General features: G+C 61.9%; 6 protein-coding genes across 13 annotated transcripts; 1 reads left to right on the top strand and 5 right to left on the bottom strand.

Annotated features, from left to right (window-relative positions):
- Positions 1-298: 298 nt before the first annotated feature.
- CABP2 (calcium binding protein 2) lies at positions 299-2,833 on the bottom strand. 4 transcript variants are annotated; one of them, XM_069016694.1, is made up of 7 exons: positions 2,463-2,833; positions 1,853-2,014; positions 1,699-1,729; positions 1,486-1,620; positions 1,305-1,414; positions 1,078-1,225; positions 895-1,004 (listed from the first exon to the last, which is right to left on the bottom strand). In XM_069016694.1, exons 1-7 carry the CDS (start codon positions 2,718-2,720, stop codon positions 979-981), a joined length of 870 nt encoding a protein of 289 aa, XP_068872795.1. In that variant the 5' UTR covers positions 2,721-2,833; the 3' UTR covers positions 895-978. The 4 variants fall into 4 exon arrangements, with proteins under 4 accessions (XP_068872792.1, XP_068872793.1, XP_068872795.1 ...); XM_069016695.1 differs by lacking the exon at positions 2,463-2,833 and adding an exon at positions 2,118-2,249; XM_069016691.1 differs by having other exon boundaries at positions 299-1,225.
- A 310-nt stretch (positions 2,834-3,143) lies between these two features.
- Positions 3,144-5,663, top strand: NDUFV1 (NADH:ubiquinone oxidoreductase core subunit V1). Of its 2 annotated transcripts, XM_069016690.1 has the most exons (10): positions 3,147-3,277; positions 3,362-3,444; positions 3,516-3,686; positions 3,765-3,948; positions 4,033-4,222; positions 4,562-4,774; positions 4,850-5,016; positions 5,091-5,172; positions 5,248-5,393; positions 5,469-5,663. In XM_069016690.1, the coding sequence occupies exons 1-10, from the start codon at positions 3,224-3,226 to the stop codon at positions 5,550-5,552; spliced, it is 1,374 nt and encodes a 457-aa protein (XP_068872791.1). In that variant the 5' UTR covers positions 3,147-3,223; the 3' UTR covers positions 5,553-5,663. The 2 variants fall into 2 exon arrangements, with proteins under 2 accessions (XP_068872790.1, XP_068872791.1); XM_069016689.1 differs by having other exon boundaries at positions 3,144-3,277; positions 5,091-5,393.
- Positions 5,664-6,001: 338 nt separating this feature from the next.
- Positions 6,002-8,023, bottom strand: NUDT8 (nudix hydrolase 8). The gene is given in 5 exon segments (XM_069016696.1): positions 6,002-6,359; positions 6,434-6,511; positions 7,195-7,327; positions 7,394-7,692; positions 7,694-8,023. Coding segments are annotated over 5 exon segments (951 nt in total). The 5' UTR covers positions 7,904-8,023; the 3' UTR covers positions 6,002-6,128.
- Positions 8,024-8,576: 553 nt separating this feature from the next.
- MTCH2 (mitochondrial carrier 2) lies at positions 8,577-11,785 on the bottom strand. The gene is made up of 13 exons (XM_069015916.1): positions 11,633-11,785; positions 11,460-11,544; positions 11,266-11,372; positions 11,103-11,129; positions 10,487-10,540; positions 10,351-10,408; positions 10,200-10,251; positions 10,053-10,112; positions 9,698-9,791; positions 9,542-9,589; positions 9,241-9,308; positions 8,909-8,984; positions 8,577-8,778 (listed from the first exon to the last, which is right to left on the bottom strand). Exons 1-13 carry the CDS (start codon positions 11,717-11,719, stop codon positions 8,692-8,694), a joined length of 903 nt encoding a protein of 300 aa, XP_068872017.1. The 5' UTR covers positions 11,720-11,785; the 3' UTR covers positions 8,577-8,691.
- A 371-nt stretch (positions 11,786-12,156) lies between these two features.
- Positions 12,157-15,828, bottom strand: AGBL2 (AGBL carboxypeptidase 2). The gene is made up of 13 exons (XM_069016153.1): positions 15,699-15,828; positions 15,489-15,614; positions 15,173-15,328; positions 14,973-15,080; positions 14,740-14,890; positions 13,899-14,663; positions 13,659-13,821; positions 13,426-13,552; positions 13,237-13,334; positions 13,057-13,166; positions 12,916-12,982; positions 12,721-12,807; positions 12,157-12,602 (listed from the first exon to the last, which is right to left on the bottom strand). The coding sequence occupies exons 1-13, from the start codon at positions 15,826-15,828 to the stop codon at positions 12,168-12,170; spliced, it is 2,523 nt and encodes an 840-aa protein (XP_068872254.1). The 3' UTR covers positions 12,157-12,167.
- A 986-nt stretch (positions 15,829-16,814) lies between these two features.
- On the bottom strand, positions 16,815-27,076 carry FNBP4 (formin binding protein 4). Of its 4 annotated transcripts, none has more exons than XM_069016682.1 (17): positions 26,904-27,076; positions 26,665-26,745; positions 25,793-25,929; positions 25,464-25,665; positions 25,224-25,374; positions 25,026-25,146; positions 24,521-24,859; positions 24,223-24,433; positions 22,223-22,341; positions 20,024-20,128; positions 19,607-19,740; positions 19,188-19,285; positions 18,471-18,649; positions 18,005-18,235; positions 17,368-17,898; positions 17,123-17,280; positions 16,815-17,016 (listed from the first exon to the last, which is right to left on the bottom strand). In XM_069016682.1, exons 1-17 carry the CDS (start codon positions 27,025-27,027, stop codon positions 16,926-16,928), a joined length of 3,012 nt encoding a protein of 1,003 aa, XP_068872783.1. In that variant the 5' UTR covers positions 27,028-27,076; the 3' UTR covers positions 16,815-16,925. The 4 variants fall into 4 exon arrangements, with proteins under 4 accessions (XP_068872783.1, XP_068872784.1, XP_068872786.1 ...); XM_069016683.1 differs by having other exon boundaries at positions 25,026-25,143; XM_069016685.1 differs by lacking the exon at positions 19,188-19,285 and having other exon boundaries at positions 18,005-18,318.
- Position 27,077: the final 1 nt, after the last annotated feature.

Here is a 27,077-nt window from a genome sequence, read left to right as displayed (position 1 = left end):
CGAGCCGGCGCAGGTCAGGGCGTCCCGACTCTCTGCAGGGGTGAACCCCTGCCCGGACTTTGGGGGGCATCCCCACCCGCCGGCTGTGCATTCGGCCCTGTGCCCGAACAGGTGGGGGGGTGCCCGGGGTCCCGGTTCCCTGCGGGGCTCCCGTGATACACAGTGGGGGTCCGGGGTTTTGGGGCAGACCAGTAGATGGCACGATCACCAATAAACCCTTTGGAAACAACATAAAACACAAAACAAAAGTCTGTAGAGAGAGTTTTATCATTTCAAAAGGGCAAAATTGGCCCCAAAACTGCAGCCAGGGCAGGGAGGGGTTCCTGCAGCAGCCCTGCCTGCAGCTGGCTGAGGCCCTTCCACCTGGTAATGCTTTATTTGTCTCCTCTTGGGTCTCCTGGCCCAGGTGCTAGGAGTCTCCCCTGGGCTGGGGGCTGTCAAAACATCCATGAGAGTCTGTGCTGGCCCCAAAAGGGGAGGGATGCCTCACCCTAGGCGGGTGTGGGGTAGGTCTGAGCTCAAACCACGGTGACGAGGCAGGTTATGCTGTGCAGTCCGCATTAAACATGGTGTGGGGGAAGCCTGAGGGGCTCAGCATGGCATACAGAGTGGGAATGGAGGCTGGAGAGATGAGCAGCAGGGATGGGGCACAGCTGAAGGAGAGGGGACCACAATGGTGCGGCTTTTAGGGTGAGGTCAGGGTGGGAAGGGGGATGGTGCAGGGAGAGAGCAGAGATGAGGGTGAGAGTAGTCGAAGCTTGGCCGAGCCTGTGCCGAAAAGGGTCCCGACATTTGCCCCAGTGCCTCCCGCCACGGTCAGACCTCGGCATCGGAGCAGCTCCAGCACTCGGCCTCACCCCAGGCACAGGCACTGCTGTGCCAGCACCGCCCCGGCCCCTGGGGCTGGGGGTCCCTCTGTGGCCCCCTCCTCTTCGTAAGGCACGGGGGGCTTGGGTCCCGCGTTGGCACACACCACCCTCAGCGCGACATCATCCGCACAAACTCTGCCGGGGAAAAACACACGCGGAACATCCCAGATGTCCCTGGGGGTGCTCCTGGCCCCTTCCCTGCTCCTACCTTCAAAGTCCACCAGGCCATCGCCATTGAGATCCACATCCTTGAGAATCTCATCCACCTCCCGGTAGTTGAGCTGCTGCCCCAGGAGCTTGCGCATGGCCTCCCGCAGCTCCGGCACGCTGATCTGCCCGTCCCCATTGGTGTCAAACTACAGACAAGGTCCTGTTGCCACCGGCCACCCTTGGCACGCTGGCAGCCTACCCGTCTGTCCCCCCCCGTCCCCGTACCTCACGGAAGGCATCGCGCAGCTCCTTGATCCCAATCATATCCGCCGTCTCTGCCAGCATCTTGGGGCCCATCAGCTCCACAAAATCGTCAAAATCCACCTTGCCCCCAGCTGCAGCAGGAGGGGGGTGTCAGCGGGGCATGAGGCAGGGATCGCTCAGGACCCACTGCCCCACCACGTACTGATCTGCTGGGACAGCTCGATGAGCTCCATCTCCGTGGGCATGTAGCCCATGGTCCGCATGCACTCGCCCAGGTCCTTGTAGCTGATGTAGCCATCATGGTCCTTGTCAAACTCCCGGAATGCCTGCTTCAGCTCTGGGGACACCACAGCGTCACCACCAGCAACCTGGCAACGCCACCCACCTGGGAGGGACCCCCTCCCCAAAACCTCACCTTCAATCTCCTCAGGCCGCAGCTCCCGGTCCTGGGGAAGAGAAAATGGGAAGAGACGAAGGAGGGGTCCTACTCCCGGGGATCCTGCAGGGATCCTGCCCTAAGCCCCCCGGGAGGGCAGGCATCATGCGGGGAGGGGACAGTAGTCGCGTACCCGTTGGGTGATGGCGATGCTCTGCCGAAGGAAGATGCAGGCCGGCCCCACCAGCCCCTGCAGCACCGAGTATCCCTGCAGGGGGGGGGTCTGTGCCACGTCCAGCAAGTCCTCGGGGTCCCCTGTGCCGGAGCCTGGAGCGCCTGAGTGCGGCTTCCCATCCTGCAAGTGGAGCGGGCGTCAGTGGCAAGGGGGGGCCAAGCAGGGACCCCCTCCTCCTCCTCCTCCTGCTGCTGCCCCGCGGGGTATCCCAGTCCGGCCGTACCTTTGGGAGCCGTCGCTCAGGGGTCTTGGTGCAGTTGCCCATGGCTGGGGGCTGCCCCCGCACCGCAGGACATGCCTGGCCCCGGGGGGGCTGGCTAGCGCAGACCGTGGGGCTGCCACCGGGGATTTGAGGTTTTTATGGAATATCTGGGGATATGCAGGGCAGGCGCGGGGGGGGGGGGTGCCGCGCCCGCGCGCATAATCCTCCGGATTATTTCCCGCTCGGCCGCCCTGCTCCAGATGTGGGGAGCCGCCCAGCTGTTCCCCAGTCCTGCAGCCACCCTGCGAGGGCACGCAGGATCCCCGGCACCCACCGTGCCCCGGCGCTGTCCCCGCCGCCGGTTACCTGCCCAAAAGCGGGGGGCGGCCGGGGCCCCGGCTCCTCGGCAGCCCGCTGACGCTCCATGGGGGACCCACCACTACGGTTTAACCTCCCCCGGCTCCGCGCAGTGCCGGCGGTGCCGGGACCCCCGGGCCGAGGGGCCGGGCGGGAGCGGCGGGCACCCCTCCGGCCGGGGCCGTGGTGCCGGGGGGTGCCCCGGCAGGTGAGGGGCGCGGGGCTGCCAGTGCCGCGCCGCTGCGGCCCGCGAAAGAGGAAGAACATTCCGCCCGCTCCTGCTCCTTCTCCTTCTCTCCACGACCGGGACACCAAGCAGGAGGAAACCAGATCCTCCCGAACCTGAGCTCGCCCCTCGCAGGGACGAGGCCACCGCTGTCCCCGGGACTCGCCGCGTCGCCCAGGAGATCGGGTGGAGCGCAGCGACCCCCCGGAGCGCTGGGGGGGGGGGGGAAAGCGAGGCGCCCCGGGGGGCTTCGGGGGGGGGCAAACGGGGGGGCTCCGGTTTCAGCGCCGAAACCCGACCCGGGCCCGGCGCGGGGCACGTGCCGGCGCGCCGCCAGCGAGGCCACGCCCCTCTGGGGCCACGAGCCCGCCCTGCGGCCCCGCCCCCGCTGGCCCCGCCCCCCGCCACGGCCCCGCCCCTAAACCAGACCCCGGGCCGACCTCTCTCGCTGACGTCACTGCCGCGCCGCCGGCGCTCCCCCTGACGTCACCGCGGGGGCGCCTGAAGGTGACGGTGGTCGGTCCCGGTGCCGGTGCCCCCCGCAATGGCCGGCAGGCAGCTGCTGGCGCTGCGGCGTCTGCCCGCCGCCTCCTTCTCGGTGAGCGGGGACGGGGCGGGGAGCGCCGGGACCATACGGAACAGGTCCCGGTGTTCCCGGTGCTGAATCCATGTGTCCCCGCAGACGGCGCCCAAGAAGACGCAGTTCGGGTCGCTGCGGGATGAGGACCGGATTTTCACCAACCTCTACGGGCGGCACGACTGGCGGTGAGTAGCGGGAGCAGCGCGGGGGGTGCCGGTGCCACGGTGCCCGGTGCCACGGTGCCCGGTGCCCGCAGGCTGCAGGGCGCGCTGCGCCGCGGCGACTGGTACAAGACGAAGGAGATCCTGCTCAAGGGCGTGGACTGGATCCTCGGCGAGATCAAGACCTCGGGGCTGCGGGGCCGCGGCGGCGCCGGGTTCCCCACCGGGCTCAAGTGGAGCTTCATGAACAAACCCCCGGACGGGAGGTGAGATCAGGACCGGCCGCGGCTCCGGTACCGCGGCCCCGCCCTGCGGGGAGCCCCCCTGACGTGAGCTGCCCGCAGACCCAAGTACCTGGTGGTGAACGCGGACGAGGGCGAGCCGGGCACCTGCAAGGACCGGGAGATCATGCGGCACGACCCGCACAAGCTGCTGGAGGGCTGCCTGGTGGCGGGGCGGGCCATGGGTGCCCGCGCCGCGTACATCTACATCCGCGGGGAGTTCTACAACGAGGCCTCCAACCTGCAGGTGAGGGCGGAGCGCCCCACAGCCACCCCACATCTCCTGGTGTGGCTCAGGGCGCTCCCGGGCTCACCACCCGCCCCGCTGCAGGTGGCCATCCGTGAGGCCTACGAGGCCGGGCTGCTGGGCAGCGATGCCTGCGGGTCGGGATACGCCTTCGACGTGTTCGTGGTGCGCGGCGCCGGTGCCTACATCTGCGGGGAGGAGACGGCGCTCATCGAGTCCATCGAGGGCAAACAGGGGAAGCCCCGCCTCAAGCCCCCCTTCCCCGCTGACGTGGGTACGGCCCCACAGCTCCATCCCAAATTCCCAGCTGCCACCCCAAAACAATTGTCCCCGGGACACCGTCCTGCTGTAAGGGCAATACCACAGCCAACACCACATCCATTGAGAGCTCCCACTGTTTCATAGAATGGTGTGGATTGGAAGGGACCTGAAAAGACTGTCTCGTTCCACCCGACTTCCATGGGCCATATACCACTATCCCAGGTTGCTCCAAGCCCTGTTGAACCTGGCCTTGGACACTTCCAGGGATGGGGCAGCTACAGCTTCTCTGGGCCAATTGTGCCAGGGCATCACCACCCTCACAGGGAGGAATTTTTTCCTAATGTTTTTCCAGGTGTGTTCGGCTGCCCCACCACGGTGGCCAATGTGGAGACAGTGTCGGTGGCCCCCACGATCTGCCGGCGCGGTGGTGCCTGGTTCGCCAGCTTCGGCCGGGAGCGGAATTCCGGCACCAAGCTCTTCAACATCTCGGGGCACGTCAACACGCCCTGCACGGTGGAGGAGGAGATGTCGGTGCCACTGAAGGAGCTCATTGAGAAACACGCCGGTGAGTGCCGCGGCCGAGCCAGGCTGGAGTGGGGCGCAGGGCTGGAGCCGCCTGTCCTGACCCCCCTCTTTGCAGGAGGTGTCCGCGGGGGCTGGGACAACCTGCTGGCCGTCATCCCGGGTGGCTCCTCCACGCCGCTGCTGCCCAAGTCCGTGTGTGAGACGGTGCTGATGGACTTCGATTCCCTGGTGCAGGCGCAGAGCGGGCTGGGCACAGCCGCCGTCATTGTCATGGATAAATCGGTAAGGGATGGGCCCCCCCGAATCCCCCAGCCACGGTGGGACCCTCACCTTCCCTTCCCCGTCTCGTTTCTCAGACCGACATCATCAAAGCCATCGCGCGCCTGATCGAGTTCTACAAGCACGAGAGCTGTGGGCAGTGCACCCCATGCCGGGAAGGTGAGCAGGGGGCCTCGGGTGAGGGGCTGCGGGTGGGGGCACTGCACGGACCCATCCCCATCCCAATTCCCGCAGGTGTGGACTGGATGAACAAGGTGATGGCGCGGTTCGTGCGGGGCGACGCGCAGGCCGCCGAGATTGACGCGCTCTGGGAGATCAGCAAGCAGATCGAGGGACACACCATCTGCGCCCTGGGCGACGGCGCGGCCTGGCCCGTGCAGGTGAGGGGCCTGGGGGACCTGGGGGGGCCAGCAGCCTTCCCCCACCCCATTAACCAGCTCCTCTGCTCCATGCAGGGCCTCATCCGCCACTTCCGCCCCGAGCTCGAGGAGAGGATGCGGCGCTACAACGAGGCCAAAGCCCGAGCAGTGTCGGCATAAGGATTCACCACCACACCTCCCTTTTCCTGCTTGTGAGGGGTTTCTGGGGTGCTGGCAGCACTCAGAGGGCTCTCCAGAGAGTCCTCAATAAACACTGCTGTGCTCCCAGGCTCTGCTGTGGACATAAAATGGTGGGAAGGGACTGTCAGGGCAGAGGGCCTCTGGGTCCTGCTTGCCCTGGAGCAGGAGATCCCTAGGGATCATGGGGTCACACAGCTGGGGCCTAGATACCTCAGAGGGGAGATCCTGGATTTCCATGAGGCTCTACAGCTCCTCTGTGGGACTGGGGGTGTGGCAGAGGCGATGGCTGTGGGGTATTAGACACAGTTCCCTCTGTGGGGGCCCCACAGTCCCTGTCCCTGCCACAGTGGCACCAGGATTCCTCCTCCTGTGCCTGTGCCAGGGGACAACTGTCCTGGCCCTGCTCCACAACTCAGAGCCTGGGGCAGTTCCAAACATGGCTTTTACTGAATCACAGTGTGCGACATCACCGCTGGGCTCGGAGCCGTTTTCCCCGTGCACGGGTGGAGAACCGAGGCATGGGGACCCCACAGCCGCCCCCTGCCCCCTCCCCCCTCAGGCTGGGGCTTTCCGGGGCGGCACATGGGTTTTCCTGCGGTAGTGGCCGGGCACCAGCAGCTCCAGGGTCAGCTCAGTGATGATGGCCGTGAGCCCCCACACTTTGTGGGGGCCATTGAGGAACACGGGCAAGGTGTATCCGTAGCCGTTGGCCGTGCGGAAGTGGGTGTAGCCCTGGTTCTCCTCACGGAGCAGGTGAGCCAGGGGCAGGGTGAACACCTCCTCCACCTGTTGGGACAGACCACAGTGACTGGGACTGGATGCCACAGGAAGGGGAGCAGGCCTGGGGAGGAGTGGCTCACCTCGTCAGGGTTGGGGGTCAGCGTCAAGGCCTCCAGCGGCCCCAGGTTGGCCACAACGGGCGCCACGGTCATTCCCTGCTGGAAGGTGTGTCAGCAAGGGACAGGGTGACACCCCTGCCCCAAAGTGCCACCCCTGTGCCTTGACCCCCCTGCGCCCAGTGCAGGCACTCATCATGTGTGTCACCCTCTCACCAGTGCCACTGCCTTGTGTCCTGTCACCCTGAATCCCCAGAACTCTTGTCACCCATGTCCCTGCTGACCTGTCCCCGTCACCTGTAAGCCATCAGCTGTGTCCCTGTTGCACCCTTGTCCCTACTGCCCTGTCCCCATCACCCAGAATCCCCATCACCTCTAACACCTACCACCTGTGTCCCTGTCCCCCTGAACCCATCGCCCATGACCCTGTTGCCCTGTCACCCAGAACCTCACCCATGACCCTGTTGCCCTGTCTGTCACCCAGAACCCTTGTTCTGTCACCTGTGTCCCTACTGCTTTGTCCCTGTCAACTGAACCCCTTTGTGTTCCTGCAGCCTTGTTCCTGTCACCCCTTGTTCTTTGTTCCTGTCACCAAAACCCCTGTCACCTGTGCCCCTGTCACCCCAAACCCAGCACACCAGAACCCTTGTACCCGTCACCCATGACCCTGCCGCCTTCCCTGTCACCTTGAACCCATCCCTGTGTCCCTGCCGCCTGCCCTTTTGTCCTTGTTCCCCGCACGCCCTTGTTCCCCCGCACCCCCAAGCCCTGCCGTTCCCCGGTACCCGGTCGGGCAGCGTTCGCAGCTGTCCCCAGACGCTGGTGGCTGCCACCGCCACCCCCAGCTCCTCCCGCGTCTCCCGCAGAGCCGTGGCCACCGCGTCCCCGTCCGCCGGGTCCCGCCGCCCACCGGGGAAGCTGCGGGAGGGATCGGGGGGGGGTCAGGGCCGGCCCGGCCCCGGTGCCCGCTCCCCCCGCCGGTACCTGACATCGCCGCTGTGGGGGCCGGCGAGGCGGCGGGAGCGGAGCGTGAAGAGCAGCGCGGGGCGGCCGCGCACCGAGCACAGCGGCACCAGCACCGCGGCCGCCGCCGCCGCCGCGCCCCCCGCGCCCCCCGCCGCCAGCCGCGCCCGGCACCGCCGCTCGCTGCCGCCGCTCAGCACATCCCCGGCGTCCTCGGCACCGCCGGCACCGCCCGGGCCCGCCATGGCGCCGGCACGGGGCGGGCAGGAGCAGCGAGGGAGGAGGGACGCAGGGAGGGACCGGCACCGCCCCCCGCCCCCCGCACCGAGCCCGCCCCGGCCGCGGCTCTTCTGTCGCGCGGGTGCGACAGCCTCCTCCCAGCGCGGAACGGCTCCCACCGGCTATGAAACCTCCTGCCAGCTGGGCCATGCCCCCGCCCGGTGTGCGACAGCCGCCGTCAGGCGTGCAACCCTTGGGCTGGGTGTGCGACAGCCCTTGCCAGGGGTGTGACCCACGTCCCGCCTTTGCCATGTCCCTGCCAGGTGTGCAAGTCCCGCTCCAGCCGTGCAACAGCCCGCACCAGGTGTGCAACAACTCTTGCCAGGTGTGCCACCTACCTTCCAGCTTTGCAACAACCTTCCGGCTCTGCAGGTCCTGCTCCAGCCGTGCTATAACCCTCACCACGGGTGCAGCAGCCCCTGCCCGGTGTGCAATAACCCCCCCGGAGTGCCTCCCTCTTGCTGGTGTGCGACAGCCCCCGCCAGCTGTGTGACCGCACCTCCCAGCCCTACGCGCTCCCTTGGGTGTGCAACCTCTGGCCAGGTGTGCAATGCTCACCTCTGCCCCCTCCACAGGCCTTGCAAGGACCCTGCCAAGTGTCCAACAACCCCTTCCAGGCATGCACAACCCCGGCCAGGTGTCCAACAACCCCTTCCAGGCATGCACAACCCCGGCCAGGTGTCCAACAACCCCTTCCAGGCACACATTCCCCCCACTTCTGACAGCCCCCACGTGCCACTGGCCCTCTGTGTCACCAGCCTTGTTGTTCCCTCGTGCCTGTGGTTGTCAGGGAATTTTCCCTGTGGAAGCAGCCTCAACAGTGTCCAAGGTTGGGAAAAGGCTCCTGGATAAATCAGGGAATGCTGGTGACCAGCCAGCCTCACTTCCCAGACCCCCCACGAACAGAGACTCTCACAACTGCACCTTCAGCTCTCAGCAGGAAATGATTTTTAAAAAACTGTATAGAAATCATCACTCTCCATGATTCTTTGCTTCCAGAGCCCAGCATTGGCTCTACAACCCCGCTCCCATCTCCGGAATCAGCGGAACCGCCGCTCCTCCCACACATATCGCTTCCCTGCTGGAACCTTGCGGAAGAACAGGCTGTTCCCTCGGCTCATGTTGCCCTGGAAAGGGAAAACGACCATGGAGGGGCCACATGAGGTCCAGGGTGGCCCCTCCAAACCACATGGGGCTCCCACCCGGCTCCTCTCCTGTCCTCGGTGTGTCCTGGTGTATCCTAGCTTCAGCACTTACCTCCCTGTGCAGCTGGCTCCAGCAATCCAGCCAGGAAGAGTAGGTGGGTGCGTAGGGAAGGAGACCCCCGGCCAACCTGGAGAAGGGAGGAAAGACCCACTGGGAATGATTCCCTGTGGGAACCATTCCCACCCGTGGAGGTGGGACCCATTCCGTCCGTGGGCTCCACACTGGGTTGAACCCCCAAAATGACCCTTTCCCACTTCAACCAAAGAGGGATCAACCCTGTGGAGTGCTGGAAGCACCTTTTCCATCTGGGAATTTTGGAAAAGTGGTTCCAGGAGCTGATCCGGGGCTGGGGGATGCAGGTGTCAGTGGGATTATGGACTCACCCGCAGTTGTTCACGGCCATCAGGTTGGAGACCAGGACGAAGGGGTATGTCAGCATGCTGGCAAAGAACTGCAGGAAAAGCGGGGATCGATGGGATGTTCCCTCTTCCCTACACCCTAGGGAGGGAGCCCACTCCTGCCACGTCCACAGGGTCACACGTGTCCTCCATGGAGCACCCCTTGGCCTGTGCCTGATCCAGCTGATCCCAGCCTGGCTCCATCCCCACCCTGGCAGTGGCAGAATTCCAGAAACACACCACTCCCTAAGGAAAGGATCCACTTCCTGCCCGTGGCTGTACTCACCCCAGTGACCGCCTGGGAGTAGCTCTTCATCTCGGTCATGGTGGAGACCTGCGAAAGGAGCGACAGCATTTGAATCCCCCCAAACGGGGTCGTGGCTCCCAGAACACCCCTGGAACTGCCCCCCATCAGCTCCCGGCACCCCGGCGCGGAGCCTACCCCGTTCTCCAGCGCGTATGTGTTGATGAGGTAGGCCAGCATGTTACACAGCCACAGGGAGAGGATGTCCCCGAGGAGCCGCGGGATGAGGCCGCTGCAAGAGAAGAAACAGTGGGAATGTTGGCTGAGGGTTCGGATCCGGCTGTGCAGACAGCTGGGAACAGCTGGTTTGGGAAAGGGGGCGGCTGTTCCCACAGCAGCCAGGTGACGGGGGAACAGCCAACCCTGGGAGCGAGGATGCTTAGGTGAATACTCTGGAGCTGCTGGAGGGATCCAAGATACTCCCAAGAAGGGTTTGGGACCTTTCCACTGATGTCACCCCTGCCGTGCCCCTCGCCGCCTTCCCAGCACTCACGCAAAGAATCCCAGGATTCCCTCTTCCCGGTAGATTGTGGTGAAGGCGCTTAGTGTCCCGCTGGGATGGAGAGGAAGAGGAGGGATAACGTCAGGGGGATCCCAGGATACCAAACCCCCCAGAGCACCCAGAGCCCCCAGGCCATACCTGTACTTGGTCTCGCGGCCGATGAACTGCACCATGCAGCGCAGGGTGATCACTGCGGGGAATGACACGGGAGTGACACGGGAGTGACACGGGAGCAAGAGGAGGCACCTGGCACTGCCCCTCTAGTCCCCTGGGATGGGGGAGCACCTACCGTGGAAGGGGTGGGTGATGAGGGTGGCAGCGGAGCGCGCAACCATCTCTCGGGAGGTCTGGGAACAAACGGAGCGTCACCGGGAGGGGACGGGGATGTGACATCCCGGTGCCTTCCTCCTCCTCCTGCTCCTCACCTCCTTGAGCACCTGCTCCAGCGAGGACACTGGCTCCTTCTTGCTGGCTCCAGGCTGCAGGGGGAAGCAGGAGTCAGGTGGGAGCAGCCCCCTGGAGAGGGGACATTGTCCCCAGGGTGGGGTTGGAAGCTCCTGGCCAAGCGGAGCACTCCAGATGCAGGGCTGTCCAAGGCTGGGGGGTGTGGGGAGGCGGGAGGGAGGGAGGGAGGGAAGAGAGAAGGGAGAGAAGGAGGGGAGGAGGAGGAAAGGATGAAGGGGCAAAAAGGAAAAAGAAGGAGGGAAGGAATGGAGAAGGGAGGATGGAGAGAAGAACAGAATGAAGGAAAGAGGAAAGGAGAGAGAGGAGGGAAAGGAGAAGGAGAGAAAGGAGAAGGGATGAATAGAAGAACAGAGAAATGGAAAGAGAGAGAAAGGAAAAGACAGGGATGTAGGAACAGAGAAGGAAGGGAAGGGAAGGGAAGGGAAGGGAAGGGAAGGGAAGGGAAGGGAAGGGAAGGGAAGGGAAGGGAAGGGAAGGGAAGGGAAGGGAAGGGAAGGGAAGGGAAGGGAAGGGAAGGGAAGGGAAGGGAAGGGAAGGGAAGGGAAGATTCCCTGTGAGAAGCACCTCTGCACCCACCTCAGCCTGCTCAGCCTCCTGGTACCGCTGTGGAGCAAACGGCAGGGTCAGCCCAGGGTCAGCACTGCGCAGGGAGCCAGGAGGTCCCGGTGCCCCCTGCCCCGGCGGCAGAACCCCCGGTTCCCGCTGCGCCCCGGGCCCGGCGCCCCGCCCGTGCCGGTACCTGCAGCACTTTGCTGTGCACCACGGTGCCGATGGCGCTGGAGCAGAGGCGGGGGGCGAGGCCTTTGAAGAGTCCCGCTCTCCCGTCCACCTTCACGATGTGTTTGGCTGGGGACAGCGGGGACCGTCAGCCCTGGGGGGACCCCACGGCGGCACCGGGACGGCACCGGGGCGGCCCCACCGGGGCGGACTCACCGTAAGAGAAGAGGCCGGGCAGCTGGTATACCTGGCGGCCGAAGATGTTCCTCCCCAGGGTGGGCGGCAGCGGCTCGTAGCCCACCTGCAGCGGGGACGGGAAGGCTGTACCCCCCACGCGGCCGATACCAAGCCCGGTACCCCCCTCCCAACCCCGCCATCCCCGCCCTTACCTGCACCAGCACCTTCACGTACATGAGCGGCTGCGAGAGCACGGTGAGCCCCGAGCCCAGCAGCACCTGCGAAGCCGCGTCCGCCATGGTGCCGCCCCGGCGTCACGGCACAGAAGGACACGGCCACGGCTGCCGCCGCTTCCGCTTCCGCCTCCGCCTCCCCGGTATTTCCGGCGCTGCCGTGACGCGATTCCGGTCTGTGGGGGGCGCTCTGGGAGCGCAACGGCTGCCATGGAAACGCCCGGCGGCGCCGCGGGGGTGTTGCCGTGGCAACGGGGCCTGCGGGACTGGGGGTACCCACGGGGCCTGAGGGGACACCGTAGGTACAGGGGGGACAGCGTGGTGACAGGGCTGAGGAGACACCAGGGTGGCATAGTTAAAGTGACACCACTTCCCTAGAGCCCACGGTAACACCATAGTGGCCCGGGGCTGGGTGCCAGCACACTCTGGCCAGGCTGGGGGACAAGGGGACTCTGAGGGGACATCACAATAAGAACAGGCAGCACCAGGCAGGAACACGGAGGTGGCAGCATCTTTATTGCCGAGCGCAGGCGCAGCAGCGTGAGGCCACTGCAGGGACAGTGAGGGGACGCGCCTTGTCCCTGGGCCTGCGCCCGCCCCGCTGCCAGGATGGCCCCGAGATCGCTCCCACGGCTGGATCCCGGGAGTAGTCACTGGTGGCACCACGGTGGCAGGGGCGCACTGGTGGCTGGCGGTGTGTCCCAGCACTTGTGCCACTGTCCAGCTGACACCCTCCCATGGTGGTACAGTGGCCATTCCCTGCTTCAGGTGCCCTGGGAAGAGCCACTAGTGAGTCGGCTCCAGGCACCTCTCCCACACTGGCACGGTGGCCATTCCCTGCTCCAGTTGCCCTGGGAAAGGTGACACTGGAGCTGGCTCTGGGCTTCTCTCCCGTTATGCCACCTCCACTCTGGACACCAGGAAGAACTGGATGCCTGCGGGTCCCAGCCTGGGGGGCACAGGAGACAGGTCAGACCCACTTGAGGGGAGGGACAGCACTGGGGACAAGTGTCCCTGCAGGACTGTCCCCTCAGGGGCCAGATGGACTGTGGTGGCTCCAGGCTCACCGGGGTGCTGGTGTGGCTCCGGTTTGTCTGGCGCAGGGCATTCCTCGCTCTCCGTCTCTGCAGCCACTTCCTCCTGCATGGCTCCGCCTGTGCCAAGTGGTAAAGTGGCACTGGGACATCTGCACCCTCTGTCACCTTGTTCCACCCTGGCTCTGCATCCCTCCCACTTCAAAACTGGTGGCACATAGGACTCACGGGCTGGTCAGGGCTGTGGAAGTCATCTGGGATCCCGTCGGACACTGAGCTGTCAGAGCCGCTGGTGCTGCACGGGGTAAGAACCACCTGCAGCCCCCAGTGGCACCACGGGCTGACATGGGGTGACAGGGGGTGACATACCTGGACTCAAGCTCTGAGGGGGACACATCGCTCCAGCTGCCTCCAGATCCTGGCTCACGGCCCATCTGCCGCCGCAACAGTGCATCCGCCTCCGCCAGGCACTGCTGGAGCTGCAGGACAGCGCCAGTGTCACCACAGCCCTGCGGCACCAGGGCACCCTGGGCCAGGTCCGAGCCAAACCTTGGCAGGCGCGAGGTCACAGAAGTCGAGCAGGGTGTCGCAGAGGAGTCGGCCCAGTGACTCGAGGTCGTCCACACTGAAGTGGGAGCTCCTCCCACCTGGAGGGGACAGGGAAAAGGAAACAAGGACAGCTCCCCAACCTGGGACCACCCGCCTGGCACTGTCCTCATGGCCATGGCAGCCCCTCACCCAGCGTGGAGCCACTGAAAGCCACCTCCAGGGTGTAACTGTGGGAGACGCCCAGGCGCCACATGGAGACCCGGCCTGTCCCCTCTTTGTTCTTCTGCACCTGGAACTTGCAGCTGGCGAAGGAGAACTGGGGGGCCCCAGGGTCAGTGGGGTCCCAACCCCACAGGGACAGCTTGGGAAGTGGCGTTCCCGCTGTCACCGCAACACCTGGCTCTGAGGCATCTGTGTCCCACCTTGTCGGGGGCGTTTTTGCTCAGCATCAGGGGGAACACACGCTGGTGCAGCCGCGTCCTGGCGCCATCCCCACCAGCATCGCAGCCATACATGAAGACATTGTTCTTCCGGCTGTGCCCATGGAAGTCGCAGTACAGCACCACCTCCCGCTCCACCAGCACCCTGCAAACATCAGGATATGGCAACCAGCACCACCGCAGGAGCGGCCCTGTCCCACCAGCTCCCTGCACCCGCCTCACCTCTGGACCATGGCCCGCAGGTGCCACACACCAGGGAAGGAGCCAGGAAGCGCCGTTCCATAGGCTCTGTTGGGATCCCGTCCCGCCAGGGAGCAGCGGGAGTTGCCCACCACCACCCCGTCAGGGTTGAGCATCGGCACCACCTTGAAGACAAAGAGGCGGCGCAGGAGCCGTGCGTCCACATGGGCGCTCAGCAAGAAATTGAGGAATCCCCTCATGGCCCAGGAGCTGCCGCTCTCGCCGGGGTGCACGCGGGCACTCGCCACCACCACCCGCTTGCCGGCCACGCTGCCGGGGCCGGTGATGGTCAGCAGGTACACGGTGTTGCCGGCCAGGCTGCGGCACAGCGCCTGCACCGCGCAGTACCGTGAGCGCGCCGGGTCGGCCACCAGCGCACGCAGGTAACGCTGCAGGTCTGAGTAGGTGTAGGGGTAGCAGGCGGCGAAGAAGCACGTGTCGCCGTCGTGCGGGAAGCGCACCGTCCAGCTGAGCCGGAACACCGGTGGCTCCCCTGCACTGCCACGGTAGTAGCGGACGTCAGTCCCAACCCGGCGCCAGCCAATGCCATGGCTCTGGGCATCCTGCTGGGAGTAGAGCAGCGGCTGCAGGCCCTGGCCGTAGAGGCTCTTGGGCTTGGCCATGTTGGCGATGGTGAAGCGGTAGAGCGGTTCCCGCCGGGTGTTTTGGACACGGAAGTAGAACCACTGGGTGTGCTTGGCCGTGTAGAGATCCGGCCGCAGGGTCAGCACGTACTCGTAGGGACCCCTGTGTGGAGGGAAGGGCCGTGCTCTGGATCTGAGCCCAACACGAGAGGCCCTGTGTCCCTTGGCCTCTCTCTTACACCTTGATGACCTTCTGGAGGTTCCCACTCTCAAAGCGGGACTCGAAGAGCAGCGTGGTGTCCTGGGGACCCTTCAAGGGGGCTGCTGGTGAGGAGAGGGGCCCTGGGGCCCCCCCAACCCGAGCACAGGTAAAGTAGGAGCCTTGGAGCACTGCAAGGGAAGCAGGGACAGTGGTGGGGGTCTGCGGAGAGCGGAGGCATCCAGCGGTGCTGCTCATGCTCCAGTACCTTACCTGGGCTGGTGTGGTAGACAACAGTGCCCTGCTCCTCGCCGAGGGTGCCTGGGGCCTGCTCCGGGCCCATGGGTGGGCAGAAGGGCTCTGGTTCAGGGGGGACCCACTCTGGGAGAGGGAGGGAAACAGACAAATGCCATGGGCACAGCAGGGGTCTGGCGCAGGGGTGAGGCAGGGGGACAGCTGGAGCATCTGCTCACCAATGTGCTCAATTGTCTCCTGGATGACTTCACACTCCACAGGCCAGCGGGGAGCAGGGAGGGAGAACAGAGCCTTGGATTTTCCTGGAGACCTCCGGGGCTGCGTTGAGGGGGCTGGCCTGCCCTGGTGGGGGGTCTGCTCCACCACCCTGGGGGCTGCAAGAGCACCGGGAAGGGCTGGGGGTCTCCAGTGTGGTTGGGGTAGGGGCATCCCCCAAAACCAAGGCAGGGACAGAGAAAGGCCCTCCCACCACACTCGCTGTGCTGGGAGGACACAGTGCTGGGGGGCTGAAAGGGGCTACAGGGTCTCACTCACGGTTTGGCTTGTGCCCAGGACCTCGCTGCCGGCCAGGGCTGGTGTTGCCCACGGTGGATGCCTTGGGATGCTGCCCGGAGGGGTCCCCCGAGGGCATGGCAGTCTCTTCCCTGCCCATCTTCTGGTCTTAGGAAGAACAGCGCTGCAGCCAGGGGGCTGGAGGGGACACGGCCCAGGAGGGGACACCCCACCGTCCAGGCCAGGGCTCACCTCGGAAGTAGCCATAGAAGCGCAGGTGGGTGCGGATGAATCTGTCATAGGGCTTCAGGACCTGTCCCCCACCAAACCCCCCCGGAGCCCCCTTCCCTCCCTGGGCAGCGTGGCACCCTGTGGGCTCCATGGTTGTGAGAGCTCCAGGAGACCCGGAACAGCAGTGGCAGTGCCAGGGCTGGGCTGGGACGTGGTTGCTGAGCTACCGGGAGGAATAGGGCGGTCCTGGAGCAGAGCTGGGAAAGGAGCCAGATGGATTTCACAGAATCATTAAGGTTGGAAAAGACCTCCAGGATCATCGAGCCCAACCTGTGACCAATCCCCACCTTGTCACCCAGACCAGAGCACTGAATGCCATGTCCAGTCGTTCCTTGGACACCTCCAGGGCTTGGAGGTGCCCCTGAGCAGCCCCTTCCGATGCCTGACAACCCTTTACATGAAGAAATTCCTCTTCATGTCCAACCTCAACTTCCCCTGGCAGAACCTGAGGCTGTTTCCTCTTGTCCCGTCCCTTGTTCCCTGGGAGCAGAGTCTGACACCTCCCCCCCAGCTGCACGCTCCTGTCAGGGAGTTGTGGAGAGCCAAAAGGTCCTCTGCCAGCTCCTCCTGGTGCTCCAGACTCTTCCTCCGCTGTTCCCTTGTTTGGACAGCCCCTCAGTGTCTCTCTTACCATGAGGGGTCCAGATCAGTCCCCAGGACTGGAGGTGGCCCAGCAGTGCCAGAAGAGGGGACAGCCACTGCCCTGGGCCTGTGACCACACCAATGCTGGGACAGCCCAGGTGCCATCGGTCTTTTGCCCCCCTGGGCACACCAGGGCTCATGTTCAGCTGCTCTCACCAGCACCCCTACAGCCTTTTCCAGCTTTCCAGCCTCTCTTCCCCCAGCCTGGAGCATTCCACAGGGTTTGTGTGACCCAAGTGTAGGACCTGGCACTTGGCCTTTCCCTCACAGCTTTAGCCTCAGCCCTTCAATCCAGCCTGTCCAGCTTCCTCTGCAGAGCCTTCCTGCCCTCCACAATCCACACAAGCACCCAGCTTGTACTGTGGATTACAGGGGTCTGCCGTGCTCCCCATCCCCATCTACCACCTGCCCTCAGCAAAATCAGTGAGACAGCACTTCCCAAACTGCTACAATTTATTGGACAATGGTCAAAGGAACTGTACATCTGTAAAAAAAACCAAAAAAACCCCAAAAAAACCCCAAGAGCTGGGTGCAGCACTGTGTGCCTCACGTGTTTGAGGCTGTTTTCCTCCGCTTCAGCCGTGAGCGCCAGTCCTCTGGCAGTGCCTCAAAGTTGGCGTTCCTCTCGGCCATGCCACTGCAGGGATAAAGTAGGATGTCAGCACCCAGCTGGCCCTCCCATGGATCCCCCACCTTTACAAGAGACAAAGAAATGTCCAGGTGCCAGCCCCCAGGGTCTGTACCTCATCAGCTGCTGCTGCTTCCACTCCTCAATGCGCCGCTGCGCTGTGGTCTCCCGGTCCTCCTCGCTGGAGCTAGAATTCTCCTCCTCATCCAGCTCCCGCTGGATACTCTGCCACTTCTTCACCAAAGATGGCATCTTCGTCTTGCCCTTCTTGCCCTGTGCCACAAAAGAACAGTGGTGAGCGCGGCTGGAAAGGGAGGAGGGGAGGAACAGTGCTGGTGAGGGACCACCCGTCTGGCCTACCTTGTCCTTGCGCCCCTTCCTCGGCTTCTCCTTCTCTGGTGGCGGCGGCGCCTTGGGGGTGGGCGGTGGGGGCGTCTGTGGGGGTGGCGGCGGTGGCGGCTGCTCGGCCACAGTGCCCGCGGGGGGCAGGGCTCCCCGTGCTGGCGCTGGCTGCGCGGCTGCCGTGGCGGCCAGGCTGACGGGAGCAGCACACTCCGAGTATCCCATCACAGAAGGTGCGGCAGGTCCTGTTACACCCAGGTAGCTGGACTGCAGCCCCAGCGCTGTGGGCTGAGGGCCAGCATGGCCCGGAGCCATGCGGAGGTTGGGGCGTCCCTGGATCTCACTCTGGAGGCGCTGGCGTGGCCTCAGGGAGGCCAAGGGCATGGCTGATGGCTGGTACTTGCCCGTGGCCATCAGGGGCTGGCTGTATATGACAGGGCAGCTGCCAATGGTGGCTGTGCGCTGCATCAGCCCTGGGCTCATCTCCACAGCTTTCCTCTTCTGTGGCTTGGCTGAGAGCAGTGGGACTGGGCTCGGATCGACAGTGGCCTGGAAGGGAGTGCCAAGGTGAGTGCTGAGCCAGGAGCACCATTACACACCTGTTTCCCAGATTCTCACACTCTGGAATCAGCAGAGACCTGGCTTCCCTGCTCACCTGGCTGCTGCTGGCAGTGGGGCGCACCAGGGACTTCAGGGGAGCATCTTCCTCTGTTCCTGGGGCAGGTGGCTCCTCGCCCCCCTCATCTTCCATCTCCACTTCCTGGATCTCCCCGTCTTCTCCAGGCGGTGGGGGCGGTGGGGGAGGTGGCGGGGGCGAGTCTGGGGGGGGCGGAGGCGGTGGAGGCATTTCCAAAGGCAAGGGAGGTTGGAGGACCGGGACGGAGGACTGAAGCAGAGTCCAAAATGGAGTGAGCGGCATGAGAGATGTAGCAGGAACTTGGCCTGAGAAGGATTCTTTACAAAGGGAGCCTGAAGAATACACATTGACACAGGCTTGAACACCCCAGTCAGTGCTGCCTGCTCCTGCCTGTGGTCCTGCTTAGAGGCACTGCCACCATGGACTGCCCTGCTCCCTGCCCCCCGCTTTGGGGCCAGGACCCCCCAGTGCCAGCTGGACGTACCTGTGGGGCGCTCGGCGGGCTCCTCGGTGCGCTCTCCTTTGTCTTTGGGAGGTGGCTTTGGAGGACCGTCGGGTTTTCTGTCGGCGCTTCGCTGTCCCTCCTCCTCATCCTCCCCGTCGGGGAACTCCCATTGCGACTCTCCTGAGCGCTCGTTAACATAGAAATAGCGTCTATGCTCCCTAGATCACAAGAAAGAGAAGGAGGCTTCAGCTTCCCTTCTCCGCCCCCGACACTCCGAGGCGGGCCTGCCCACGACAGCAGTGCGCTCTCGCAGGGGAGACCCTCGTGCAGCGGGGCTGCCACTCTCCCACACACAACAAACAACTTTGAGGACAGAGGCAGGAGAGGCCTGAGCCGACGCGCTCAAAGCTATTTGCTATCGCTGGCTGCGGGAATGTCGCCCTGAGCCCCCCACTCCGAGGGAGGGGAGGGCCGGGAACGCTGGCGACGTCTTGCTAACATCGGGACTTTCAGCATGGCCTTGGCCGAAAGTCGCCCTCCGAGAAGAGGCACCAGGGAACAGCCCAATGGAGGGAAGCGGCTGCCCCCCTACCCCGTGGTGCGCAGAGTTTTTTATGATACTCTTGGTGTCAAACACACAGTGAATGCTAGAGAGAGGGAGCGGATCTGGGAGCTGAAAAACAAAAGAGCAAAGATTTCAAACAAAGGAAAATTAATCAAGAAAGCCAAATAGACAAAGAAATGTTTGGGTCTGACCTGCTGGCAGGAGACAGAAATCTTGTTCTTCATTCCGTCGGTGAGTTGAAGTTTGTCCTTTGGAAGAGCTGTTGGTCAGAAGAGTTGATCCAGAGATCCTGCAAAGTTCACAGAGCTCTCGCATGCGCGACCCCCCAGGCCCGCCCTCCACAGCGCTGGACACTCGCGAGAGGGACAACCAGCTCTGTCCGTCAGGGAATCGGCTCCGTCGCAAAGCACTGGGCACTCCGTTTGGATCCTCCAGTTTGGTGGCCGGCCCCAACTCTGCGAGTGCCGGACGTTTCTCTGCCTGCCCAGCACTAACAGAAGCCGCTCTCAGTCTGCCAGAGGGACGGCGCCAGCGTCGTCGGGTGGTTGATGGTCACAAATCATGTCTGAGATGTCAGAGATGAAAGGTGAGAAAGGAGGAGAGCGCGTACCTGTCCCAGTGGCAGGACCAGCCTTTAGGGGTGGCGTTTATTTCGTATTGTTTAAGCTGTTCGGCTGCGTCTTGGAGTTTGCGTTTGAGGTAGTTTCCATTGAGAGCACCTTCTCGCCAGTCTGCAATGCGGGTCTAGAGGGCAAGAACCGGGGGAAGCCGGTGAGGTGGGCTGCCAGCGGCCCCGGGGGGGACGGGACTCGAGGATCGGGAGGCTCCCTTCCGGCACGGGACGTGGGGGGGCCAGGAGGAGGACACCCCACCTCCGCGCCAAGCCACGCTCTCCCCCCGCCGAGGAAGGGAGGGCCCTGCGCAGCGAGGCGCCACAAGGCTCACGCAGCACCGGCGCTCGGACGGCGGATTGCATCCGATCCGCTCCGGAACACAAGGCTGGAGCAAGGGGCGAAGGCTCGGTTACCTCTGTCTGCAACAGCAACATGTGGAAGTTGGAGATAGATTGTCTGTTGATGCCCAGGAACTCCAATTTACTAGTCAGAGTATTTGCCAGCTCTCCAATCTGAAACTGCCAGGAGAAAGGGCAGAGTCAAGAGCCACCCTCTGGGAGCAGCATCGGGCGGCTGCAGCCCCACGGCTCTTGGGAAACACAGCTCAGGACCACCCAAGGCCCCTCAGCCTGGCGGGACTGGGACGTGCCACCCTGGCCCTGTGTGCCTGTATCCCGCTCTGTTAAGTCCTGCTACGTCCTGCACCCCAGGGACAGGGCAGTGTGGGTGGCTGGGTGACAGCTCCTCCACAGACTGCGCTCAACTCTGTGTGGAAGGACAGCATGGGCTTGGATTGCTCCAGTACTTTGGAGTTACAGCTCCATCGCCACGGCAGGTATCTAATATTTCCAAAATAAACGGGCCAGGATGTGATTCCAGGTTCTGTAAATAATCACTTCCCAGAGGAACTAGGTGGAAAGCAACAGAAAGAGATAACAGCTCTGGATTTACTCCAGAGCAGAGGCAGCAGCTACATCAACATTCAGGTCAGCCCATGGTGACCACAGCTACTCAACCCCAGCATCCCATGGGAGTGAAACCTCCAGTCTGGGGACACAGGGATCCCTGTGTCCATCCCCCTGAATGGGGGCACTGCATGGAAGCAGACACAAGCCAGAAAGCAATCAGGAGCAGGAACAGGGATGCCTGCAAGTGGCATCACCACGGCTTTAAGGAGGGCTCTAAAAATGTCTATTTTTAGCTTCGCTCCTCAGAAGAGGCTTTGGAATGTCCACCAAAGCCACCAAGGCAGCATCTGTCTCCAGAGAGGGGAAGGGCCAGACAAACAAGCCCTAGAGAAGCTCAAGGCAGGCATATGAATTCCCATGTTAACGTGGCTCTGGAGAAGCCAGGGAACATCCCGAAACAGAGGGTGACTTGGCAGTGGTGGCCTCGGCGCAGCTCCTGTAACCAGAGAGATCCCAACCCGATGAGCAAATGGTACCGGTTACCCAGGAAGCCGGCATTCCTCCAACAGCTCTAAGGGAATCCTGCATGGAAAAGCACCACACGGTCCATCACAGCGCCCACTAGGACCGGAAGGAGGGGGGACAGCACAGGGGACCAGCGAGTCCAGTCCTGCCACAGGCTTTTCTTCTTTTAATTTAAATTATTCATTTAAAATTCAGGTGTCAAATGGATGCTGCACTGAGAGAGGCTCAGTTTTGGTCTGGCAATGTCACATCTCAAAATCCTTTAAGGAGTTGTTTTATGGGAGAGATGTGGGATTTTTCACAAGGATGGCACCAAAGCCCTTCCCTTTCACACCAGAAAAATTATTTAAGTGGTGGGAAATGAGGACAGGGATGGGCAACTCTCACTGCAGGTTCCACCGGGCTCCACCACGAGCTGGCGATTCCCCATCTGCCACAGGGAGGTGATGACATTTCCCAATGTCACAGAAATACTCCAGAGCCAAATTTTATGCTGCAGGAGATCTCAGGGTAACAAGTGACATGGGGACCGAAGGACAAATGGGAAAGATCTCCCCTACTGCTCTGTCACACGGCCCTAGAGCCTGGAGCTCTGCTATAGATCAGGGAATTGATCCAGTGCAGCCAAAGGAGCAAACCAAGGCTCAGAGAAGAGCTATGAGCAGGATGCTGCAGAAATCCCCAGGGCTTCCCCAGCTTGCATCTAAAAGTAATGCCGGGCAAAGGGCAGAGCGGTACCGTCAGCCTCAAGAAACGGAGAGAATACGGACGAGGTGTCTTCAGCCTGGAAACGGGACGACTGACCGGGTCAGAGACTGGAATATCGTTATTGGTGAAAACAAAGTCAAGATCAAACTGGTTGTTCTCTGTCACACCACCACCCAGGGCTCAGTCTTTGCCCCCCCACACCCTCCTTTTATCCAAGCTTTTGCTGCTGAATCCTACTGGAGACAGGATATTGTCCCAGTCCTGCATGGCCCTTCCTTCTCAAGCTGTTCCCACAGCCACACCGGGATCTGAGCTTTAAAAGCATCAGGTGGGCCAAATCCAGAGCCCAAAGCTCCGGTGTTCCCAGGGAAGACGTGGCTGGGGGAGCCAGCGTGTCCCTTGTCCCTGCTGGCAGCTGGAGCACCCATCACATCCCTCATCTCATGGACACGCACCTCTGCCTCTCCATACCTTTAGATCTTGATCCTCCTCTTCCATTTTTGGAGCCCCTTGTGATTTTGCTTTTTCCTGGGGCTCCTCAGATTCTGCCTCTTTGTCTGAGCTTGGATCGGTTGCTTCTGTGCTTGGGGCTGCAGAAGAAGGAAGGACAGGTCAGTCCTTGTCCCACTACCACCCTGGCAGTGCCAGCAGCTGGCTGGACACTGTGCCTGGAGCCAAAGCCAATGTGGGAAACAGTGGGGAAAGAGCTAGGACCCACCAGAGCCAGTAACAAGAGCCTGAAATTAAAAAGGAGAGATGGTCACTGCTCTTTGTTTTGGTGGTGGGGATCCTTCCAGAAGGATAAAATGGGATGGGGAGGATTGGAGCTACTACAGTGCAAAGCAGCAATGAGGCAAGACCTGTAATATCAGGCATAAGGGAAGCAGGAAGAGACTAACCCCCAAAATCTGTCAATAACAGGTACTAGGTATTAAGTAAGTTAACTATCAAAGACTGAAGAGGTACCCAAAAGCTGCCAAGATAAGAAGGTTTTTGCCTCCAGATGATTAATTCACTATCAAAGCAACCAATTCCAAGGAAGGAAGTTTGTGACAGAATCCCACAGCCTTCTGGGGGAAGAAACCCCAATTCCCAGCATGTCCTGGCACTGGAAGCAGTGGGATGCTCAATTTAAACTGGTTATTTTGGAGTGACAGCTCAGTGTTCCCCAAGTTAAGGTGGAAACTGGTGCTGCTGGGAAGAGCTGGCTTCGGGGTTATTTGGAAAGCCCTCTGGCAAAACCATTCATTTTCCTATGCAAAAATGACATCACTGATTCAATGCCAGAGTTGTCACCCAGCTCATGCCCCTGCCTGAAGCAGAGGCGCCTCAGGGCCACAAGAACCCTGGGATGGGGCAGGCACCGACTCCCACTCCAGCAGGACACAGCCTGCTCCAGGCACTTTTGTACCATTTTTCCTTGGAAAAAAGCAGTTTCATTCAGCTTTCTGTGCTGCAGGCAAACAAATCTTGTGCTGGGAAGGGACTGGAACATCCAGAGAAAAAGAGATTTAAGTGGGACCTTCTTGCTCCCCACAATGCCCTGAGAGTGGAGTCAGGCTCTGCTCCCAGGGAACAAGAGACAAGACAAGAAGAAACAGCCTTAAGTTGTGCCAGGGGAGGTTTAAGTTGGATATTGGGAAAAATTTCTTAACAGAAAGGGCTGTCCAGCCCTGGCACAGGCTGCCCAGGGCTGTGATGGAGTCCCTATCCCATTTAAAAATTTAAAAGCCACATGATGTGGCACTTGGGGACATACATTAGTGGTGGCCTTGGCAGTGCTGAGGGAACAGCTGGACTCCATGACCTCAGAGGGCATTTCCAACCTGAACGATTCCACGATTCTACAATCTGGGAGTCCCAGAGCTGCTGGGCAGAGAGTGTTCTTTAAAATTCTATGGCTGCTGCATTTTGGGAAGCACAGCTCTGGGGGGATCCAACAGGAACACAAGGGGCAGTTGTGTATGACTGATGTGTCCACACACACCCGGAGCTGAACCCGCCCCATAGGAACTGGAGCTGCCTTGCCAAAAGGACTGGAGTTACACTACCTACACACTGAGTGTGGGGCCCTGGAGTGGCTCCAGGGACACTTTGGCTGCCTGGAATTTGACACCAGGCACCTTAAAAATTGTTTAGAAGTGGAAGGTGACAGTTCCCAGTGTGCTGCAGGCTGGGTTTGTGATGTTGGGAGGAACGGGAAGGCAATGGGATGTGCGGCAGCTATTACCTGCATCCCTTCTCCCAAGGAACCACTGAATAGGGCACTCTCCTCCTTATGTGGATAATTAGGATAGAGAAACCGTGGCAGAGGAGCAGCTTATCCCAGTGAGGCTGAGCTGTGACACAGGCACCCCGAGCCTGTTCCCACCTGGCAAACGTACCTCACGGCCCTTCCCGGCTCTGCTCTGTGAGTCTTCAGGGAAAGGAGACCCCCTGCTCCTCCCTCTGAAGGGAGCCTTTCCAATTACCTGCTTCTCCTGCTTCCGGGCTCTCCCGGCCCGTTTTGCTGGAGCCTCGACTGGCGGACTCGGGGCTGGCAGCTCCCACAAACAGTTTCCATTTCCCTCGCTTGGAGGCCAGCCTGCGGGATGCATCCTGCGAGGCCGACTGGCTCCCATCGGAGAGCGGGCTGGAGCCTGAAACGCTGCCATCGCCTTCCTCCAAGGCACGCAGCTCTGCCTGCCAAGACATGACATCCCAGTTTATTCCCAGCAATGCTGTGCCTGCATGTGTGGCCCCGTTTCCAGGACAAACATCTCCCCTTACCTTTTTCCTCTCCAGCACCATCTCCAGCTCGAGTGTGTCCTGCTCCTCCTCCTCCTCTGCGCTCTCCCCCGACTGCACCACGCTGCACAGATCTTCCTGCCCTGTGTCTTCCAGGGGGTCCCTGCTGGGCTCTGGCTCTTCAGGGGCAGCCGGCGCCTCTTCCACTTTTGCCTCCTCTTCCAGAGGTGGCTCAACTTCCTCTTTGCAAATCACTTTCCTCCTCCAGCGCTCCTCTTCCTCCTTCACCACATCAGGCAGGAGCGGGGCCAGGAGGGCCGCAGCCACTCCCTTCCTCTCTTCCTCGCTGTTGGAGAGGGCCTGCACTCCTTCGTTCACTTCCTGTGGGATGAGATCTGTGTGAGCTTTCTGGCAGCTGCCAGGGAAAAAGCCCATGCTGCCACGCCCTTCCTAGAGCTGCAAGTGGAGCAGAGCATCCCACCTGCTTCCAAGGAAGCCCAAAGACATGCCTGCAATCCCCATGGCAGCCAGAACACACATGACTGACCTTCTTCACCTCCCGCTTGCCGAGGCCAGTCCCACGGCCAGTGCTGCCTGGGGTCCCCTTCTCCTGAGGGAATGGCTCTGTGGCCGCCACGAAGCTGCCATTGGTGCCTGCCACGGTGCTGCTGAGGAAGAGGAGCGGGAATGAAGGGCAGGATTGAAATAACATCCCACAGGGCAACAACCTGAAGGTCTCGCCCACCTGTGCTGGTAGTGCTGCAGGCCCTGGACCTGCGTCGCCAAGTACTGTGGCAGCTCCCAGGTCACCTCGTTGCTCTGGGTGTTCCAATAGTAGTAGCAACCAGTGTTCTCATCCCACACCTCCTGCCAGTCGCCCATCTCCAGCTCTCCCACTGCCGGGGAAACAAGGACAGCCTGTTACTCCCTCTCCCTGGTGACACCCTTTTGTCAGCACCCCCTCTGGAGACAGGAATGGCCTCACCTCCAGCCAGCGAGCACTGGGTGTCGTACTGCCATTCCGGGGCTGGCGCTGAGCCCGTGCCATTGGCTGTGCCTGAGGATGAGCCTGTGCCCGAATCCTTCGGCTCCGGGCGGGGAGGCATAGGGGGTGGCACAGAGGAGGAGGAAGAGGAGGCAGCAGTGGGCTCAGCGGACTGTGGAGGGGCTGTGATGGCATCGATCTCCTGTAGAAACAGCATCCCACCATGAGCTTCAAATCCCAAGCCAAATCAAAGCACTTACTGGATGTGGGCAATGTCTTGGACCATGAAACTCCCTCCCTCCCCTTGCCCCTGCCAGAGTGGCACTCACAGCCAGGAAGTTTGCCAGGGTGCTGTCGATGTCAGTAGAATTGCTGCCATTGGCATCTGTGGAACGGGCCGGCTTCTCTGGGGTCTCACCCTCCTCATCATCGCTGTCGGCATAGGCACCCAGCAGGCACAACCCTCCTGGAGGAGGGAGAGTGAACCCTCAGGGGAATTCTGTTGTCACAGGGCATTGGATCCGACCCCCCCACCCTCCACTCCAGTGGTGCCACTGTCATCCCAGGGGGAACAGCCCCTGTACAAGTGCCAGGGTCAGCTTGGGAGAAATCAGTACAAGAAAGAGTCAGAAAATGCATTTAAAGATGAGCAATCGTCTCTTGGGAAATAACAGCACAATTAAAATAATTAAAATGGAAACAACTCCAGCCCCAAAGTGAATTACTTAGGAAAGCATTAACTCTCTTCCCTTAAAAATAATAGCTAAAAGTGGATAATTACCCTGTGTTAAAAATAGGGGGTTATGGAGAGGGAAACAAACACAGTCCCACCAAAACCCTTTCGTTTAGGACAAAACCCACCACTCTTAGAACCACAAAACCCACACTCAGCACCTCCAAAAACTATTTCGTTTTAGGACCAAAACCACCTCATATTTAGGACCAATACCCCATATATATGAGCAAAAAAACACACAAAGGACCAAACTCCTACATCTGGGTCACGTTTTAGACCCAAAAAAATAACATTTGAGAATCAACCCTCCAAATTTCAGACAAAAACCCCCATTTAGAACCATAACTCCCCAATTTTTTATCATTATTGTGCATCGGGGGGCGCTCCACCACTAAATCCTGAGAATCTCCCCGTAGATTTTAGGGGGGATGCAATCCCGCGTCTCACCCCAGGACGCTCCCTTACCTGTGGCCTTGACCGCGGCGGGAGCGGGAGGCGGCGGATTGGGCGGGTTACGGGGCGGCTCCGCCACCGTCTCGGGCTCATCTGCGGAACAGAAGCGTCAATTACGGCGGGCTCAGGCTGGTGGGATCGGGGGGGAGGGCGGATCAGGGCCCCCGGTCCCGCTAGGCCGCGCTAGGCCGCACTAGGCCGCGCCCCGCCAACAAAGCGCCCCCCGCTTCCACCCGCCTTCGTCGCCTTACCCGGTTCGGAGCCCGAGTCGCGCCCCTCGCCCGCGGGTCCCGCCGCCTCGTCGCGGCGCGGCGCGGGCGGGGAGAGCTGCAGGATGGGCCGGCGCCCGGGCGCGGCCCGCGCCTTCTTCCCCATGGCGGCGGCTGCGCCTCAGGGCTGTGGCCGCGCGCGCCGCGCGCAGGGGG

The sequence above is a fragment of the Aphelocoma coerulescens genome, chromosome 5, assembly GCF_041296385.1.
Source record: "Aphelocoma coerulescens isolate FSJ_1873_10779 chromosome 5, UR_Acoe_1.0, whole genome shotgun sequence".
Classification (NCBI taxonomy): Eukaryota; Metazoa; Chordata; class Aves; order Passeriformes; family Corvidae; genus Aphelocoma; species Aphelocoma coerulescens.
This window is presented reverse-complemented; position numbering and strand designations above follow the sequence as displayed.